We start from the raw sequence: 20,442 nt of genomic DNA, 5'->3' as shown, positions 1-20,442 counted from the left end.
TTTGTAAGTTTTGCTATTGCTACATAGCCAATGTTTGCATTAACAGCTGTTTACTCACCAGTCTAGACAAAAATGTTGCTAGTTCAGCATCAAACTTCATTCCTTTGCTCACCAAGAGCTGTCTCGAGCAGTGGAAAGCAACGGCAACGATAACGCTATCATGTCTTTTCTTCTACCGAAGTTACCAGCTAGCCCCGGCCCATCTCGTCACTTTCCAGCAGCAACTGTAGGCTCCAACCTGGCCTGAAGATGTAGCGCTGCTCTTGTATTGTCAACCTCTTGATTGTCATGTGACAATCACCACCGCCCGCTCCCAGCAAGCGACCACATTCACCTGCAGAAAAAAAACGTACAAATAGGCCCTTTAATTTATGTGTATGTGACCATTCTTTTATGCATCTAAGTGTCAATCTTTTCACAGAGACTCACTACTAGTAAGAACGCAGTGAAAAGATAATAAATACTGCTTAAAAATCACTTTCATTACTGCACACTTCCTTTACACACACACACACACAAAACACAGAGACTTTTGGTTTTCCAATGGTAAAAGCCATTCCTCTTGGCAGTGGCACGCGGTGGCATATATGTGGGCGATTTGCCCTTTAAATGTACAGCAGTGAGTTAAGCCTCCAGTGGCCTTTTCCAAGCTCGTCTCCCTCGGCTAAAAATATGATGTGAAGTATACACCACCAGAGTGGAGCACTGAAGCAATAAAACACAAACAATCATCCGACCAGCCACCACACACACACACACACACACATTCCCTCTCATACATCAGCTGATTATGATAATCAAAAGTGGGATTTGCATACTCTGAGGCTAAAAGCACAGTTTTGTCCTGAATAATGTATTGCGGAGGAAGGGTACAGTGGTGAGAAGCATTGAACAGCTTATGGTGATAAAGGAAAAGTCTAATAATGATGAATAATGAATGTTCTATTAGGAAGTGTGTGAGTGGGAGGAAGTGTGTGTGAGTGTGACAGAAAAGGATTTCACAGTCTGTGTGTGTGTGTGTGTGTGTGTGTGTGTGTGTGATGAAGTGGAGGCCACACAGCGTGCCCTCCAGAGACAGACTGAATTAGATCAAAAGAGAACAGGGCAACATGTCCACACCACAACTGAATTAAAGAGGCAATCGACGTTTACCAAACTTCAATGCTGAATCAATGGCAGATCAATGTTAAACAATTAACTGCTGCTGCTCATGACATATTTAAACCGTGTCCCGCTGTAAGACAAACAGACAGGGAGCGCGAGGAGACTGTTGTCAATATCGTCTTGACATTTTACTGTGAGCACAGAACAAAAGGGAATTTCCCCCTCCACACCCGCAGCGAGAATGGGTTTGATTGAAAGTTCAGACAGAATTTAAAACTTGTCGCAGAACAAAGGTCTGTCTTCTGAAGTCTCAACTGCTCCTCAGAGGCTGGCTGGTTTCTGCCTCCGTTTCTGTGAGGGGCTTCTTATCGTGTGCCTTTGCATAAATGGAGGCTGTTTTTGTTAAGTGTGTCTGCAGTGATTAGAGTCGGGTGGTCGAATGAGAGCATGCAAATTTGCATGCATGTGGATGCATATGTGTCACACCTGGGTGAAACTCCATTTGCATACGTTTTATGGTTGTGGATGTTTCATGTGGTTATGATTTTTTGTTTGTTTTCGTCTCATAGGGGTCGTTTTCACATCATGACAATTATTGTCTTGATTGGAGCTGTAGTGAAGGCATTTTAAAGTTGAAGGATAATTATAACTTGTCTTACTTTCATAGTTTTGGCATCATTTCGGTTATGATAACATTGCACTGACAAAGCTAAGCACTTACAAGGCAAGAGACAAGCAGCCAGCTGATCAGAGAGGATGTAAACAAGCCCACATTTAGTTAAATTATCTAACCCAACTTATTTTGAGGTAAAATCATGTTGTGCACCTGTGATGTTGCCATTAATCATTGTTGTGAACAAGTACTGTAATACAACAAATGTTTGTTGTAGTGGAATTCTTATTTATTGTTATGTGGGTACATATTTTTCTGAATTATTTTCCAATAATCCTCAAGTTGTTTCCCATCATTGGGAAAAAAGCAAACTAAGTGTTGAATTGGTAACTTCCAATGACTGAACTCAACCTCAATTGCTATTGTAAGCTAAACAATAGGTTAAATAACCTAAAGCGATTTAGTCAGGGCAAAGTAGGTGAAAATGCAAAAATGTACATATGAAGAATAAAGTTTCCAATCATGTCAAAGACATCCTATCATCCCCCAAAGTTTACATGTTTTTGACATTATTAGAAAACCATTGATATATTTGGACCTCTAAAAATAAAATACCTCTCATTCCAGTTCTGATGTTCAATTTGGTGGATATGTGAAAATTATTTTGTTAAAAATGAAGTTTAAGTTGGAGATTTAAGGGACATTTTGAGAAAGAAAAGAAAATATTAATAATGCTGGATAGATTCTTACTTTTGGTTTTTGTTTTTTATATGTAAAACATAAGGTTCAGCCTCTTTCCCAGTCAATTTCACACAGTCCCTTACCTGTTAAACACAAATTGCACTGATGCAGTTATCCCACTGGTTAATTTGAGAGACATCATTCAAGCTGACTATAGATGAGTCCAGATACTTGTTTGTGTTTGTATATGTGTGTGTAGGGGAGGTGCAGATGGGGATCCATTGCTCTCCAGATGGGAGACAGAGTGCAGACATCTGATGATGGCAGAGCCAATCACAACCAGCCCACAGAGTTGTTGTCTTTAATTATTAGTCCGGGTGTAGATGTTGGCCTCAGCTTTGTGCTTTGCTCCATTAACTGCCTTACACTTCCTGGCCAGCTCTCAGCTGTTTCTTTTCTCCCCAGGTCGGGCACCACTGGCACTTAGAGGGGCACACAAAGTACACAGATACACACACGGACACACGTTCTTAGTCACGCTTTGGCTCCTTGTACATTCTGTGAAAACGACTGTGCCAAGCAGAGGTTGAGCCGGGGCAGAGGGAGACTGAGAGTCACTACACCCCTTTCTTTAAGGATACAGTGGCCAACACACATACACACACACACACACACACACACACATACACACACACACACACACACACACACACACACACAAATACTCACAAATGCTCACTGGGAAGGATTGTTGTTAAAAAGGTCACGTATATTGTGTAGGAACCACATGCACACAAAGGCACACATACACACAAACACTTACACATACCCTCAAGCAAAACTAATGATATCTCAGTGGTAGGTAAGCTGGCCACAAGTAACACTTTCATTTCAGACAGACTCTCTCAACTCATACGGGCCCAGTCCCAAATTAATTTTGCTGCCGTTTTCCCTGATCGGCCTGTTTCTTCAGACATCTCTCTGAGTTAGTGGGCCAGCTCCAAATCGATTGGCAGACCCTGTCCCCTCTGGCCTGCTTGACACTGCCTGGCTGATATGAAAGCGCTGGCTCTGTCCCAGCACCCGTCGATACCTCCGACCGGCCTCGTTGTGGAGTTTAACTGGCCAATTGCCAGTTGCCGTTGTCCTCCAGGCCTCCAGGTCTTTTGAAGTTGCCACAGTGAAGATGAATAGCTTCCCCTCCTGCACGGGCTTACAGAGGAGACTGGGGATATTCTCACACCTGCCTGCGTGCCCTTGCAAACTCTCTTCTAGATATGTTTGGGGAATTGAACCTCGCTGCCAATCGCAGGGCTCAGCAGTGCCCCACGCTGCCGCTGCACGCCTCTTGGCGTTTCATGTGAGCTGCCAGCTGATTTTCCACATTTTGTAATTTTTCCTGCTACATAACTTCCCTCCCTTTCTGCCTCACACAAGCACAGCGACCACACACACACACACACACACACACACACACACACACACACATATGAATTTGTGGGGGAAAACATCCACATTCATTAGGCTAATGCACAGCTGTGGAAAAAAAACACATTTTCCTGGCATTTTTATGATTTATTGTGTGGCAGAAATGTGAAATTGTGTATATGGGGTATTAGTTATTTAAGTGATTTAGAGGTTGGCAGAGAGTATTTTTCCTCCTCGCTTGATGATTTATGGTTATTGCAAAAATGTGAAATTGAGTATATGAGTATAAGCATATTACCTTATGATAATATAAGTAATTGAAGAGATTTAGGAGTCTGGGGAGGCCGGGTGTTGCATGCACAAGAGGCGCCAGGGAAAATGAAAATGGCATCTTATCAGGCTGAAATCACTCTCCAAGCAGAGGTGACACATCAGTAAATTTTGCTTTTGTGGCCAGTGGCTTCATATTGTTTGGCTCTTAATATATTTGATAGTATATCTTGGGGATATGAAATGTAGGAGTTATGAGATGTCATATTATTCACGTTAAGCGGATGTGAAATATGGTGATAGCCTGTTGTGTTATGATATTGTTTGGATATTTTTGCACACTGACAGGTGGCTGAAAGATCCCAAAGCTGTGCCACCTCTGTCACCATAAAATATCCATCACCATTATATCTGGTTAAGTGCGTTTTCCTTATTATACTTTCCTATTAATCTTGGAGGGACAGATAAGGGTGAGAGGTTAGCTTTAAATGGTTTTGGTTTCCTTAGGCTGGGCTCTCCTTCTCCACAATGACTCTGAGCAATGCTTTCAATCAGCGCTGCCACCACTCACTGTGGTAATGATGGCCGGGGCTTCATTAAGAAGCTCGTTAAGTCCCCTCATTAAGCTGCAGGGCCGTTAAGAGTTTGACTGTTAATGGCTCTTCGTTAAGGATAGCACAGAACCAAGCTCCCATGGTGGTCCTGACCAGCCGGGTGTTTTGGCCAATTGGCCCCAGTTGGCCTCCACAAAGGATGTGAAGAAGCCTAAACTTGGTGTAGGTTGAAATGTAAACAATTTTCAGTGGACTTGTGTGACCCTGGCTGCAGCAATGCACAGTAGGTTTGGTAAGAAAGCCTGCAAACGCACACAGGTGCGCTGGTGATGGATCGAGGCAATGGTTGGACGTCGGAGATACAGTTTACACTAGTTCTAAAAGAAGTGACATTAAGTCTGTATACAGTGTAAGACACCACCACTACAACCTATTCATTTTACAATGAAAACAAACAATGTGCTTGTGGGAGGCCGACCTGAGTGAAGCTTAGCTGCAGGTAGCCGGGATCCTGCAGGCATTGGCCCATTGTCGGCTGTGCGCATCTGGAGTTTTCTATGGCTATTGATATGTAAGGTGTGTTTTTCTTTTGCCTCTCTTGTACTTTCAGGTGGTCAAGCATCACTCTTTTTCTGCTCGCCCACCACCGATTGCTCACCTTACATTCCTCTGTGTCATTCTGACACAAAGTGAAATTCAGATATACACCATAATATATGTCTGAATGTTTGCATGGCTGCTTCTGCCAGGTTTGTGTATTGTACCAGAGCTGCTTGTAAGTGGTGCATGGGGAGGTCATATGTCTCCTTTTCAATAACTATGGCTGGTGCACTAACACTTATTTGAGCTGGGCAGTGAAATCTGACCACAGGTTTTCACTGGAGACTCACTGACTGGAGATCCATGCGGGCGCCATATCAATACAGTGTCTTAGTCAAAATAAAGATGCTGTGTAATGTGTTTGAATCTACATATCATTCATTCTGCCACTAACAATAAGCCTCGTCACAGCTCTGGTACATGTTGCCTGGGCTCAAAAGCACAACAAAAGCATTTAATGTTCAAAAGGGAGGAAATGAGTCAGCAAGGTCCGAAAGAGAAGTAGGCAGACAGGTAAAATCAGACAGGAACAAATGTCCTGAGTGCAGTGGCAAGAGCTACATCGGAAATCTGGTTCTGACTTCTGGCTGTGGGCAGGTAAATATAGGGAATGGCTGATTAAGGGCATTGTGGAGCAAGTGTGCAGACAGGAACTGATTACAGATCAGTACCTGTATGAGTACAGCTGTGGATGGACTTACCATGTCACAGTAGCAAAGAGCATGTATAAATGATATAATTAACGATGGGTGAATCTGGCTGCTTCAGTTTCAGGCTGTTAAAATTGAACATGCTGCCTCACTCTCACACCGTCATGGCTTCCTCGGACACTTGAATAGAATGGAGCCATCGTTCATGTTATTAACGCTTGTATAGAAATAGATAGAGACAATAGCGCTAGTAGCTAAGAGTCCAAGGCTTCGTCCACACTGTTACGTTTCAGTTTTAAAACGCCTCACCTTTGCTACATTTTTGCCTGGTGTCCACGCTACTACGCAATCTTTAAGCCCTGAAAATGGACAGTTTTAGAAATGCTGCTAACCTTGTTTTAGTTTGTAAACTCTGGGGTTGCGTTGTAGTCTAGACGGGTAGAAATGGAGACCTTTGGAAACGATGACATAGACACCCACAGTTGCTCCCTGATTGAGTCTTATCAGCCTCGACTACCAGTGGTGAAAGCAACATGATTAACAGAATACAAGTGTTACTGACCTTGTTGTTTTAACTTGCAGCTGTTGGCATTTTATTGCTAGAACTGTCTTTATTGTTTCTCATTTGTAGTATTTTGTGCGACTTATTAACTCCAGAGTAGACATTCTGCTTCCAGTTTACATGAATAGACATGTAAGTATGCGTTTTCAGATCGTTTCTGATATGGAGCAAAAGTGTTAGTCTGGAGATTGTTTTCATTCTTCTGTACAGTGCTGTTACCTTTAAAGCTTACCTGGGACAAGTGATTGATATGTAGGAGATTTTGGGTGGAGTATCACTTCTACACGTGATCACTTTCAGTAGTTCTAGAAACCCCAAAAACTGATCCAGCATAAATATGCTAACGCTAGTTGTAGCATGGCTAATTAAGAGCCAGTCCCCATCAGTTACATTACGTTGCAGGGCTAGAGAGAAGCCTTCAGACCAGCAGCAGCTCTAAGTGCATAATGCTCTCACACAACATCCTTTATGGCGGCGAGAGTGCTTTCAGATTTCCCAGTTTGCATTGTCATTTGAATAAAGGGATCTCTTGAAGGTGAAGTGCTGTTTAACATTTGACATTTTGCCAAATCTTTCACACACTTTTAGCTTTCAACTTTCAGACGCTCTGAACTTATGATTGCTTTCTTAGCCATAAACAACCATGTCAACATCCGTACTTATCGTTTACCCCCCAGGAAGCTGGCGTATCCGTGCTATTTCCCCTCTTGAAAAATGGCGATCCTCAAAGTAAATGAACATTTCGATTCACAGTATCCATTCTCATTTCATTTAGCAAATGTGCTTAGCTGTTGCCACGCAACAATGCTGCCCCTTCTCCCCCCCGTCCCCTCCCCAGCCGGTTCTCTCCTCTTTTCTCTGCGTCTAAAGTCACAATGTCACACTTTTGTGCGAGTGGGGGCTAATTTAACACTCTTTTTTGTCACAGTTGCTATTCGATCCACGTAGGTACGAGGTAATGAGATTGAATCTTGATGTGCTGGGTGCATCCTGCTGGCGTGTCTCTCTCGTTGGGGATGGAGGACAGTGTGGAGCCTTCCCTGATATTACCTCTCCCTGCATGAGAGGACACTGGTCGCTCTGCTGCTCTGCCATCCCACCAGGCCCTGATCCAATAAAGCTCAACACAGGGCTGTGATCGATACAGCATGTCCCACTGCCATGCACACCTCCAGCTCTCCCTCATACACACCTATTACTGTAGGAATAATTGATTGGCCTACTGTTCATTATTGCTTTGATTTGGTGCTTTCATTAAATAGCCAGGGCATTGCATGTGCACAGACTAGCAAGCTCTCGTCATCCACAGCTGCTGGGAAGTGAATAGAGGCTTTAAGAGTGAGCATGTGTTCTGGATATCATTGAGATTAAGTAGATCCTCGTTCATAACTAGTCATACTGCAGGAATAGCGAGATGAGACAGTACAATGGGATGAAAGTGTGTGTGAGAGAGCGAGGCATTGTGTGCATTTCTTTTGTCTACCTCTGTTTAAATTCATTATATCCTGGAGGCATGCAGGGGATAATCTGCTTGTTTTGTCTTCTTTGCCTGTCTCAAAAAAAAAGCTAACTTAATTTTTAACTGGTGTTTACTCTTGTCTTTCTTCCCCACCCTTTCTGTTCCTGTCTGTTCTTACCTTTCACAACACCCCTACTTTTCTGTTTCCACCCATTTATCCCTTTTCGCTTCCATTTTTTCTGCCTTCCCTCCTTTCTTCGCTTCTCTTCCCATCCCCACTCACCTAGCTCCACACAGACATGGACAGGAATGATGGACGCACAAAGTATGTCCTGCGAGGCGAGGGAGCGGGCTCAGTCTTTGTGATAGACGAGAAGACGGGTAACATCCACGTCACCAAGCCACTGGACCGTGAGGAGAAGGACGAGTACCGTCTCATTGCCACGGCCACCGACAGGCAGACCGACCGTGCCCTGGAGCCCTCGTCACAATTTATAATCCGCGTGCAGGACATCAATGACAACCCGCCTGTCTTTGATGAAGGCCCCTACAGCGCCACCGTGCCTGAGATGGCAAATATAGGTAAGGGACCATGGATGGGCAGTGGGAAGGTGGGGTTGGAATTGATTTAGGGCCAAGGAGGAGATTATAGAGTATTATTTCATAAATAAAACATGACCGAATAATCAAGGAATAAATAGATTAAAATATATAAATGAACAAATAAATCGTTGAATAATTTAATAACCAATTAATTCATTATTGCTCATAATTTGTAAAAGTCATAAATTTTTGTTTCATGATGTCACTTTTCATGACAGTGGAGTCACCAGTGCCCGCCCACCTCACCTTTCAGCCAATCACTTGTGCTCTCAGCCTTGCAGCAGGCTAACCTGCAGTCTCCAGTTGGCTGATGAATAAGCACACCTACAGTACTTTAGATAACTTATTCTTTTATTTCGCTTAACAAGGCCGCACATGCTACCTGAGCCTGCTAACTATCTTAGCTTAGATGTATTATACTAGAGTGAAGAGCCAGTGTTAGCATCTACAGCTAGCTGCTGATTTCAGTGTTAGCTCTGCAGCGCTGCGATTCTGAAGAGAAAGACCCACAACACACAGAGGCTGTGTCCCTTGTTCTCCAATTCACTTCTAATTACAGTAATTTAATTTAGATTTTTATTTTTCATCATCACTGACAGGTGAATTGTTGCACATATGTAACACGTTGCGTTTAGGGTTTGGGGGCATAAAAAAATTCTTTTAGCTTTTTGGGAATGTGATATTATGCACACTCAATTCAGACTCTCAAATAAAATGATGGACAGCAAATGTAGGGTGCCATAGTAAATATGATGTGTTTTCAGACTGCCAAAGTCTCTTCCTTTTTATTTTGTTGCCAAATGTATCTGGCTCTCTGGCAGCTGGTTAACCTATTGGGAGGCTGAGGGCTGATATGATTGATACTGATGACAACTTCACTGTCATAAAAAGTGACATTATAAAACAATGTGTCAGTAGGAAAAATGCCATCGTGGAATAAAAACAGACTTTTGAAAAAAAAGGTGTTTGAATAAAAATAAACTCTGGTAGTTTCAGTTTTTGTGATATATTATTGCACTCATGATTATTTATTTTATAATATACATTATGTTAAATGTATAATTTCAGTATCTTTTTGCCCAACAAAAAATGAATTTGTATACATAAACTACTTTTATCTACAGTGAAATCTGCTCAAAGCTTCGTCATAATCTGATCATCTGAACTTTCCGCTGTGATCTCTCTTGCTCACTTGTCGTATCTTTCCCACATGAATAAATCACTATCACGGTGCCATCTGCCATCCAGACAGCTACATTTTTCATGACACAAAGATGATTACATTTAATCTTTAGACCGCAAGACAACATGGAGGTACTGTTATTATAGTTTGACCAGGTACCCTCTGTGCAAAACTGAACATGAGGTAACATAATTACGGTCCTGGATTTAGGGATGTTTCCTGGTTGCTCATTTGGCTTACCAGCCTGGCCTGGACTCACACTCATTCCTCAAACCTCTCATTCTCGTCCTGTCTATTCTGTGATTGAGCAAGTAGAGCAAAAAAAAAACAAAACAAAAAAAAACAAAAAACAAAACAAACAAAAAAAAAATAGTAAGAAAGAATAATCTGAATAGCTGGGATTAAAACTTGATCCCATTCTTGAACAGAACTCGATTGAGCGGGTTATTGAAGTCACATTCTATAAACAAACTGAGGCTCCAGCATTTTATTGGTTTGTTGTTTAATCAGAAAAGAGTCTCAGCCAGTCACAGCTGTCAGGCTCCAAAATGATGGATGTCCCACTTGACCACAGCTAGACAGTGTGTTTTATTATTTCTATCTCAGAGGGCCTAAGTGTCTGAATGTATTTTATTCAAGAGCTTTGAAGTGGTAGTCTGTACGGCCTGCAGAAAAACCTCCCTTACACTGAGAGATGTGAAACATTGAAAAATGCAAAATGTTGTTGCCATCGGAAGCTAAATTAAACCAATAATGGAATCAGTGTTGGACATTTAAAAACCTCTGTTAGATGGACTGTAATATAAACACCTTTTCTGAAAAGTACTTCAAATGGGACATAAACTAATACTAGAAATACAACAGGCATGTTAATGTAGCCATAGATGTCACAGCTGCAGCTATATAGCCATTATACAACACCACACTGCCATAACATTAGTGTCTGCTAGGATTCCATTCAAAGTGTATTACCATTTTGTACACAGTCCTTTTAGCCTTCATCAAAAATGAATCATGAATAAATGGGTTTTGTATAGTGGGAGAACCTGCTGCAGTTTAATAGCTTATACAATACAATGCCATAGGTTCAATACATGGATTGTTTCCAGAATACAGAGTTGAGTGAGGGGCAGTTTATTTACAACTATGGATAGAGTCTCACTCCTGCATCTGATATAAAAACAACTTTGCAGACTTTACCGCAGCTCAAATCCTGAATTTTGATGGACTCCTCTCCAAAGATAGTTGTAATTCGAGCCACGTATCACTGCGCTGTGGTCACAGCAAATGCAGCAATCTCCGTGATTTCACATTTTCCACATTTGCATGAATTTTTATCACAGAATGCTTTTATGTCTAACAAAACAAACTTACTCTTCTTTCCTGTCCAACATAACATAGATTAGAAATTCAGAATTATTAAAATTTTTTTGAATAAATGTACATAAAAAGACATATTCAAATTCAAAAGGCCCTGAAAGCCTCTCTCTGTGAGTAATGGGGTCCAACATGATCATAATATTTTCTGCCAAAATTAGAACAGTTTTGGTTATTTCTCATGACAGATTCCTGTATTTATGTTTTTTTTTGTGCTTTGCTCGCTGTATTCAAGTGGGCGGGGCTCACTTGTACCAAGGGAACATCACATACAGAGCCCTTTAGATGAGAGCGTGGGTCATGTCACCCACATTGCTTCCAATATTAAAGTCAGTTCTAAGCAGGTGATTCAGATCCATTGTTTACCATCTGGAACACAAAGATTTACTGGCAAACAACTACTTTTAATGACTTATGCACCCTCACAAAGTAAATCTGTGTTTAGTAAATCAATGACTGATGTTTGAAATATTATAAGTGTATATATATATATATATATATATATATATATATAAGTATATTTTTGACTTTCAGAAGCCTGTGTTAATATTGATCTGTAATACTGATCTGTACATTAAATTAAATGAAGTAGTCACACACTAATGTTCATAGCTTACATAAAACGCCCTCATTTATTCAGGTACTGTAAACTGATGTTTATGCTAATCTCATCCATTGTAACTAATAACACATTCTGGGAGAAATTTGAATCATTATAACTTTTATTATGGGAACATAACATAATAATGTTATACTGACAGTGGAACAATTTTCATATAACATTTTGTCATAACTATTAAATAACACCTCTGTAAATGATATAACATGTTATGTTCCTTGATGTAAAAAGACTAAGACAAGAGAGTCTGGTAAAGTTAAGATTAAATAACAAAAAATTATCATATTCTAAGTAGTTTGTAATCAGTCATTGCCCACATTGCCTCTAACAGCAAAGGCTTTTTTTATGATTCTATTTTAAATAGGCTACATCGATATGATCATTACCAGTTAACACTCACCGTCATATTATGTTGCACATGACTGAACACTGCTATCTCAACATTACCAGGCTATAATGTTATTACAGGACCCACTGAAAGGTCACCTACACCAAAGTTTGCTTCCTCACAGTGGAGCCCCTGCTACAGATATGTTTCTAATGCTGATATTTAGGTCCATCAAATACCCTGTAATAAAGCTGCTGTTGATATTTCCTAAATCATTTCACAACACTAATCCTGTTGGTGAAACAACATTCAGCTCTAGTCTTTTTTCACATACGTTAGCTGGCTAGTAAAGTCTGTTAATCTGTTAATCTGCTGGATGGTAAGGAGCTCAAACGCTGTAAAACATAGTGTTAATATCCTGTGATAGTTGTGGCTGATTTCAACTTCTCACCAAATAAAGATAAAATTGCTGCTACTCTGCAGTGCAGATACCGCTGGCCCCCAGTGCTTGAAACTATTTCAACATCATCTCCATCTCCATTGATGAAAAAACACGCTGGCTTTATGGGGTCAGTGGAGATGTCGTCACTCAGTCTACTACTAATCTGGTCACATACTTATGTGCACCAGTCAGGATTTAATGTCAGGAAACATTTGAATGGGAATCTGGTGACAATAGGTAGGTCGTCTCATCACTGTCCATCTAATCTGATCAAACACACACACACACACACACACACACACACACACACACACGATGAAGCAGATTAACTGACTCTTACAGTGTTAAGCTTTAATATAATATATAATAATGTACAATACATAATATCATAAGATGATCAGTCAATGGTGTTGCTTAGTCATAATCATAAGTTATGGAGAATATTCAACATTTAAAGCTCAGCGGTTGTACTACAGCAAACAGACATAAAAAGCATGTTGTGACCTTTCATGTACAACAACAACAAATTAAGCTACAATTAGAGCTGATACATTTTATTCCCTCACTGCTAAACTCTGTGGTAGCATAACACCAGCATGGTCAGACTGCAAACATCTTCAAGTACATTTCCATCAGAACCTTTGTGACTTGTGGTTACACACAAGGAAAGACTGGGCATTCACTGTAATACTGTAGTATTACACTGGCAGTTTCATTTTTAATGAGCCAAGCGGATATTGCATTCAAAACGAGCAACATCTTGTGCCTCGAGCCAAATTACAGCACTTAATGTACTGTAATTAAGTAAAAACACAGACTAACCTGCTGTAGGTCCAATGAATAAACACTTCAGTGATGCATGTCCATATGATACGTTAATAATACATTGATCTTTTCTGTGTTTCTCTAAAGATTTAAGAGCCACTCTGCAAACATTCATTTATGTTAGAAATCTGGCAGCTGCAGGAGCGAGGAAAGTGAAATATTCCCACTGCACTGTTCCTACAGAGCTTTATGTTCATGCAGCACGAGTCAGAATACAAGCACCTGGGGACTCCTGGGTGCCCTTTTCAGATTTTAACACCCAGCTATAGTTTCTTTAGTGCAGTTATAAGCTAAAAGCAGCACCAACTTAAGGACATCTTTACTGCTATACTTTCTTTATATCTAGGTCACATCCCATAAAAAACTGTTGTGTATAAGGGTTTGATACAGACACAGCCCTAAACCAGAATATACAAAACAAAAATTAATGTTAAAAGTACATTTTATGGTTTTTGTAAAAGTTTTAAACGAGTGCTCAAATGCACTTGCTCTCCACTTTTTGTTGGAAGCAGGCAGGTCAGGCGCTGCTGTTCAATTTTATTACTCTTTTTAGCATGAAATTGCATCTCTGTTTCCACCTGCTCATACCACATAGAGAAAATTTCATGCCTGGAGTTGGTGGATGTGCATGCTCTCACACCTCTCCCAAACCCCAAAAAATCTAATGCAAATGGGAATATAATTTAAATGAAATGCAGGCAGAATCTGTAATGGATATATTAATGGGAGATATTTTTTTAACAATACTGTCACCACAGCGGCTTGTAGGATGTGTGAGGCCCAGCTTCCCCTTGTCCTGATGAAATACCTGGAGCCATCATCCAGCGGCAGGAATGATACAGCAAAGACAATATGTTCCATCTGTAGTTTCTAATTTAAGAGATGTGCCGCTTGTAATTATACACAGGTCAAACATTGTGGGTTATTATGATGATAATATGGTTATTATTATTAGGAGCTCTCAGGTTATGTAATCATGTAAATGGCTTAAACAGAATATTGTTTTTATCTCTGTATTTGCAGTTGTGGCTTGATTATATGCATATAAATGTATTACACAGATATTACTAACTGAATACAACATATTTAATGATTTTGGAGTACAAAGAGCAGTAAGCTACAAATAAAAACAGCTTGTATTGTACTATGTAAAAAGAAAGACATAATCTGCCCATTAATGTTGCTGTCTGTTCATATTTGAGTCGAGTACACTGTGCAGCTGCTTTCTCTTCCCAGAGAAGAGCAATTTTCTGTCATTGGGAAACTTGGCCGTAACTGGAACCTGCCCTTGCTCTACCTGCAAACAATCCATTCCACCCACTAATAACGTATTCATACTGCTCCGGTCTCGTTTTCCACATTGCATCTTGAACTGAAATTAGTCAGTTGCATACTCCCGCTTTCATGTTTGTGCCTGCACCAAGTGTCAGGAAAATAGAGCCCTCAGTTAGTAAAGCAATACACCGTGAAATGCTTTTACTGTAGCAGAAATGGTGGATTCTTCGAAGTTAATAAATTCAACCACCATGACATCTGGGGCAAAATCCATCAGAAGTTGATTCTGGATACTTTAGCTGTAGAACTTAAAGGTCCCATATTGTATAAAGTGAGATTTCCATATATTTTGATTATAAAGCAGGTCTAGGTTCTATATTAACACTGTGAAAGAATCAATGTGCTCAGTCCACAGAGAAATGCACACAGCCTGTATTCAGAAACTGAGCCTTAAAACCAGCCGTCAGGACTTCTGGAACTTTGTGATGTCACAGCAAAACAGTCACTGCTCTCAGCCATGCCCCCAGCCCAGTTTACTCGGACCCACCATCAGACCTTGCAGGATTTGGTTTCTCTGAGTGTTTACCTGAAATCTGCTGTACTTTCATTTGATCACTCAGAAAACAGTCAGCCAGGCTCAGAGGCTCAGAGGCTCTCTTCTGACTGGCTGACTGACCTTTAGTTACTAAATCTCCAGAGAGAAGCCTGAGAGAGGAGATGTAAAAGTACACTGAGATGGATTTTGGTTCTTAAAACCACAAATATATCTTCTTATGGATATCAACACTTAAAATAAAATACAAGAGACACGTAAAATATGGGACCTTTAAAACAAAAAATCTACATCTGAATGTGCAGTTTTGAAATTCCTGTTTAACTACCGCCCTGTTTCCTGCTGGTGATGATGTGTGGCAGTGTCTTTATCTGTTCATCTCCTCAAAAACACAGTGAGGACCAGGGGAGTCATTCCTGGAAATCTGTGAAATGTGAGATTTTGGGTGTAATTGTATACGGATACAACAATTTAATAAGAACTGATGGTGGATGACAAAATTATCTGTGGCTCTCAATGAATTCATTTTCACTTGAAAGGTGGTGAGAGAGGTGCATGTCACAGCCACAGTGACCTGATAATATTCCTGTGACTGCAGAAAGATCATGCTTAGTGTGACAGGAGTACTTGGAATAGAAATGAAAGAAGATGTAAGGGCATAGATAAGAGGGGGGGTGCACTCATATATTGCAGTGAGATGTCGGAGTGACAATTACTGTCTGAGATTGTAATTCAGAGCATGACTGCGACTGAGTGTCTCTAGGAAACAGTTTGTATGTACAAAAACTACTCTAATCTCCATTTAAACTCCGCTCTGCCCCCGGAAAATGAGTTCTACTTTGAAGAGCACTTTAAAAGCAAGGAGAATTGCTTTCAGGAAAACTTTTGAATTTACCAGAATTTGCCAGGAAAGACAGTATTATTTTTAATAATTCACCCCTAAACTGGTGAGTTTAGAAATGTTCGTTTAGAAATGTGGAGCAAATTTGGCCAGAGGTTCTCTCCATCTACCTCGTAAAGGTTCTCCAAACATCAAGGTTCCTCCTGTGCTGAATTGTTTAATTCAGATTAGAGTAATGACCCTGCCAGCAGCCTGGCAGAGCGGGGCCCAAGGAGAAGGGTTTGATGGAGACGAGCGCTATTTAGTAATCCTATCAGCTGCCTGATGAGTGTCTGCTCTTCATGGCAGCTCAGTCTTCAGATTGAGTTGTTCAGTCAATCATGATTCAATATTTACTTGAAAATTCAATATTTACCAAGGCGCTTTGCAGCGCCGGTGACAGAGGAGACAGTGCTGCGGTGAGGATTCTATCAAAGACTCGTTACATGAGACATTTAAGGGTGATGGAGGGGGGTTGGGGGGGGGGCAGCGCGTCTCATCTACAGGGATGAGACACTGGTGCAACGCCTGCTGGAACTGAGCCAGTTCACCGCTTGAAATTTGTGTCTGCAAGTGTTTTGTGTTGGTTTCACTTGACTGGGTATAAATATCTTGCCAGATGTGTATCTACATTCAGGGAGAGTGACTCACATTCAAAGTTTAACCTTGAGTTTGTATATATGTACAGTACGGTATGAACTGAGGAATGATCTCTACTCCTTTTCCCAAGAGGAAAGATGTGTTATGCTAAAAACATGTGTTCCAGATGATATTTGATCCTTGTGGAGTGTGACTGGCTGTATTCCACGGCTGGCAGGCTGCATACCAATAGATTTGCCTTTGCCTTGCACTTGTTACATTAACCTCAGAGCCAAACAGTTTGATCCCTATGTCTGATTACTTTTAACGGCTGACAGAAGAAACATTTCTGCCTACTTATCTACTCGTGTCCCCTTGCACTTATCTACAATGCATATAGTGAAGAGAAATTTAAAAAAAAATCCTGAAACATGAAGAGATTTAATAGCAGACACTTTGTAGTTTGTGCCACTCTGTGAGAGAAACTGGTATGACGAGCAAGTGCTTTGAAATAAAAACAGAAAGTGCTGTGACTAGATTCTTTTTTTTTTCTAGCTGACTGAAAAATATGTGAAATGGAGAAATAAAAAAAAAGTGGGAATGGATGAAAGATAATGGCCAAACATCTGAAAACAAGCTGCCCACTCTCCTCTAATTTCACTGGGTGTCACTGGCTTTTCCCAGTTCCACGTATCACATAAGGTAGCCGGTGTACTGTACAATTATATTCATAGTACGTACACACATACATGGTACTGTTTTTTTAGTGTACTTTAACATGAAATTATGCGTCACGTGTGCTAACAGATGTCAGTCACTGCGACTTTGCCACAGCTGATTAAACTTCACCAAGAGATTTAAGATTTAATTTGAATTGAATTCATGTTTTCTTGTTTTCTGAGATCTTCCCTGAGGTGTCTCACAACCTTCTACAATTTGTGTGTTTTTTTTTGTTTAGTTTAGTTTTTTTATTTTATTTTATTTTGCGGCTGTGAGCAGCTTCTTCATTTCCTTGGGGCTCACATCGTAAGACAGTAGAGCACAGAGACAACACACTCGGTTTGTTGTTATGAATGCTGAGAGATTTGAGAGCAACTCCAGTTAATTTCGACTTGTGTCTTACTTTTGTAGGTTTGACAGTCATGTCTGCTGGGCACACACATGCGCGCACACCCACACACACACACACTAACTCTCTGTTGCTCCCTCTCAGGCTCTCTCTGGTATAGTCTTTGTCGACTTTACATCTGCCATCTGTCGATAACTCCTCTGATTCTTAACTACCTGTAACGGCTCTGCAACCAGATCATCGCATGCCCCCCTCCTCCTTACACACACACACACACACACACACACACACACTTCACTGATCTTTCACAGTGATAGTGTCATGGCTTTGATCAGAAATAAAGTAGCAGCTGCTCCCACAAATCTCCGTCTTCCTCCTATCATGTGTAGTTCAAGTCCCGCTGGGAATCGTCATTTCCCCCCTGCACTTATCTATAAATATAGACCCAAATAAATGTGCCACATATGACGTGTTTACTGTATTTGATATATTCATTCATTTCAATTTTTTGTCAGCAAATAAAAAAAAATCTCTGCCATATTGACACTCCATGAGCCGTTGAAGGAAGATTTAAAGGGAGTGAGTGGGGAGGACCAGTGAGGAGACATGAAGGAGCTGGAGACGGAGATGAAGAGAAATGAAGTGAGACAGAGGGAATCGGGGGTTGGGGGAGAGGAGGAGGAAGGTGAGCAGCAGGATAGGGGAGGGAGAGGGTGAGTGGGGGTGGTGGTGGGGGGTAGTGGATAAAGTATTTTGTCACAGTGCCGTCAGAAAGAGATTGAAAAACAAGGAGTGGTTGAGGAGGATGGAGGTTGCCCTGATAGAAAGCTTTCCTATGCTCTTAAAGTGCTGCTGTATTCTCTTCACTTAGGTACAGCTCCACCTTGTTTTGACTCCGTCTTCTTTTGCTTTCCTCCTTCCCTTCCCTTTTAATAATTTCTTTCTTTTCTTATTGCCCTCCTGTCTTCTTTATCTTCCTCTTCTCCTCCCTCCCTCCCCCATCTCTCCTCCCTACAGGCACGTCTATAATCCAGGTGACAGCAACAGATGCTGATGACCCGACTTATGGGAACAGCGCCAAGCTAGTGTACACACTGGTGCAGGGCCAACAGTACTTCTCTGTCGATCCCCAGACAGGTGAGTGTGTTGATATATCCGCATGTGTGTGTGTGTGAGAGTGTTCACGTCGCAACACACATGGGTGAAGAAATGCAAAGGATGCGCAGATGTCGGAAAGCAAATACACATGCAAGCTGCAGAAAAGCCAATATACTCAAGATGTTGAAGAGCAAACAAGTGAATTCAGTTCTGAATCATGAACCACACACACACACACACACAGGGCTGAGCATGTGTGTGTGTGTGTGTGTGTGTGTGTGTGTGTGTGTGTGTGTGTGTGTGTGCAGACACGATCAAAGAGACACACACACATATACACACACACACGTACTGTGCGTACAAGTGTGTATCAGCGTGCAAACACAGGTAGAGTTAAACAACTGAGGACGTGTGGAGCTGCATGCACAAATAGAGGAACCTCTCTCTCTCTCTCTCTCTCTCACACACAACACAGACACACACACATGCACATATTTAAACTAACCCCCCCTCCGTGCATCCCTAGTTCTCTTACACCTAGTCATCCATCTTTCCCACTTCCCTTTTCCCACTTGTGCCCCCTCAGACACCCTCCTGTTAAACAACCCCCCCCTCCCTCAACACACACAAACATATACCCCCCCCCACCCCCCACCCCGACACACACGCACACACACACACACACACACACACACACACACACACTATCTCCCAGTGTTCCTCCTCCCTGGTTCGCTCCAGTATGAGTTGGCAGAAATATATTCATGCTGCCAGGGCCTGTGTACGCCGAACAAAACACAGCAGCAGCCTAATGTTATTATTTCTGGATGAAGCAAAAACAGAAAGACGTGTTCAAAGAGAGATGTCAGCGCAGGTTTGTGAACTATTACATAGGACAGATTACAGAGGGCTCAAAGGACCTGTCTGCTGTGTGTGTTCTCAATATGCCTCTGTGTCACCCATGTCACCCAAGGGCAAACGGTTTATTGTGGAGTGGAGGGAGAGGGTGGAGGGCGCTGTATATATATATATATATATATATATATATATATATTTTATTCCTTCATGAATACTTTTTTAGCATCATCCCTTGGAGGGAAATCATAGCTCAGTTGATTCAGAAATGGAGCTCTAACTGTCTAATGCTTTAGATGCTGTTTTGATTGACAGTGTGCAAAGAGAAACTTTACAATGCGGCTGCTGCAGTTTTTGTTTTCTTCACATATAGGAGGATGCTCCGGCATGTAAGCATTTATTTTGCCCACATGGGTCACAGGTGGCTGATCCTTGTGTTTTGCTCATTGAATTTCAACGTCTAGTAGTTGAATGCTTTGACATGTGAGGACCTCTGCAACAAGCAAAGAGAGCCGTGGCGCTTTTTTTGAAATGTTAATTGGGGAATATAAGCCTAATTCCACCCAGTGTGTATTAGCCGTGACACTGTGCCATTAGAGGAGCTTTAGTATTCTGAGCATGTCCACTCCCTTCTCCCCTCGTCTCTCCCTGCTCTCTATCTCCCTTTTTCAATCACCATGTTTCTCATCAGCTCCATCACCAAAGGTCTTATTCAAAATGTTCACTCGCGGCCGAGCGCGTTTGCTCATATATGCCGTTTGTTTGCTTATGAATTCTGCTCAGAAACCTAGACGTATCCCTGCTGCTTCGTTAGCATTCAAAACAGCCCCGTGTT

At 41.4% G+C, this 20,442-nt stretch overlaps 1 protein-coding gene across 4 annotated transcripts in view; it reads left to right on the top strand.

Moving 5' to 3' along the window:
* LOC139629117 (uncharacterized) overlaps nucleotides 1–20,442 on the top strand; it is a 154,292-nt gene that overhangs the window by 62,302 nt on the left and 71,548 nt on the right. For all 4 annotated transcript variants that reach the window (XR_011692909.1, XR_011692907.1, XR_011692908.1 and 1 more), the window contains exons 3-4: nucleotides 8,209–8,503; nucleotides 18,672–18,791. Coding sequence is in view for 1 of the 4 variants with exons in the window: in XM_071491520.1 (XP_071347621.1) it covers nucleotides 8,209–8,503; nucleotides 18,672–18,791 (415 nt within the window). In the remaining 3 variants the exon portion in view is untranslated. The remainder of the gene's footprint in view (nucleotides 1–8,208; nucleotides 8,504–18,671; nucleotides 18,792–20,442) is intronic.

Source organism: Trachinotus anak, unplaced genomic scaffold (genome assembly GCF_046630095.1).
Source record: "Trachinotus anak isolate AG129_WGS33_773 ecotype Australia unplaced genomic scaffold, CSIRO_AGI_Tana_v1 ptg000012l, whole genome shotgun sequence".
Classification (NCBI taxonomy): domain Eukaryota; kingdom Metazoa; phylum Chordata; class Actinopteri; order Carangiformes; family Carangidae; genus Trachinotus; species Trachinotus anak.
The sequence above is the reverse complement of the archived record's forward strand: the minus strand, read 5'-3'. Positions and strand labels throughout refer to the sequence as shown.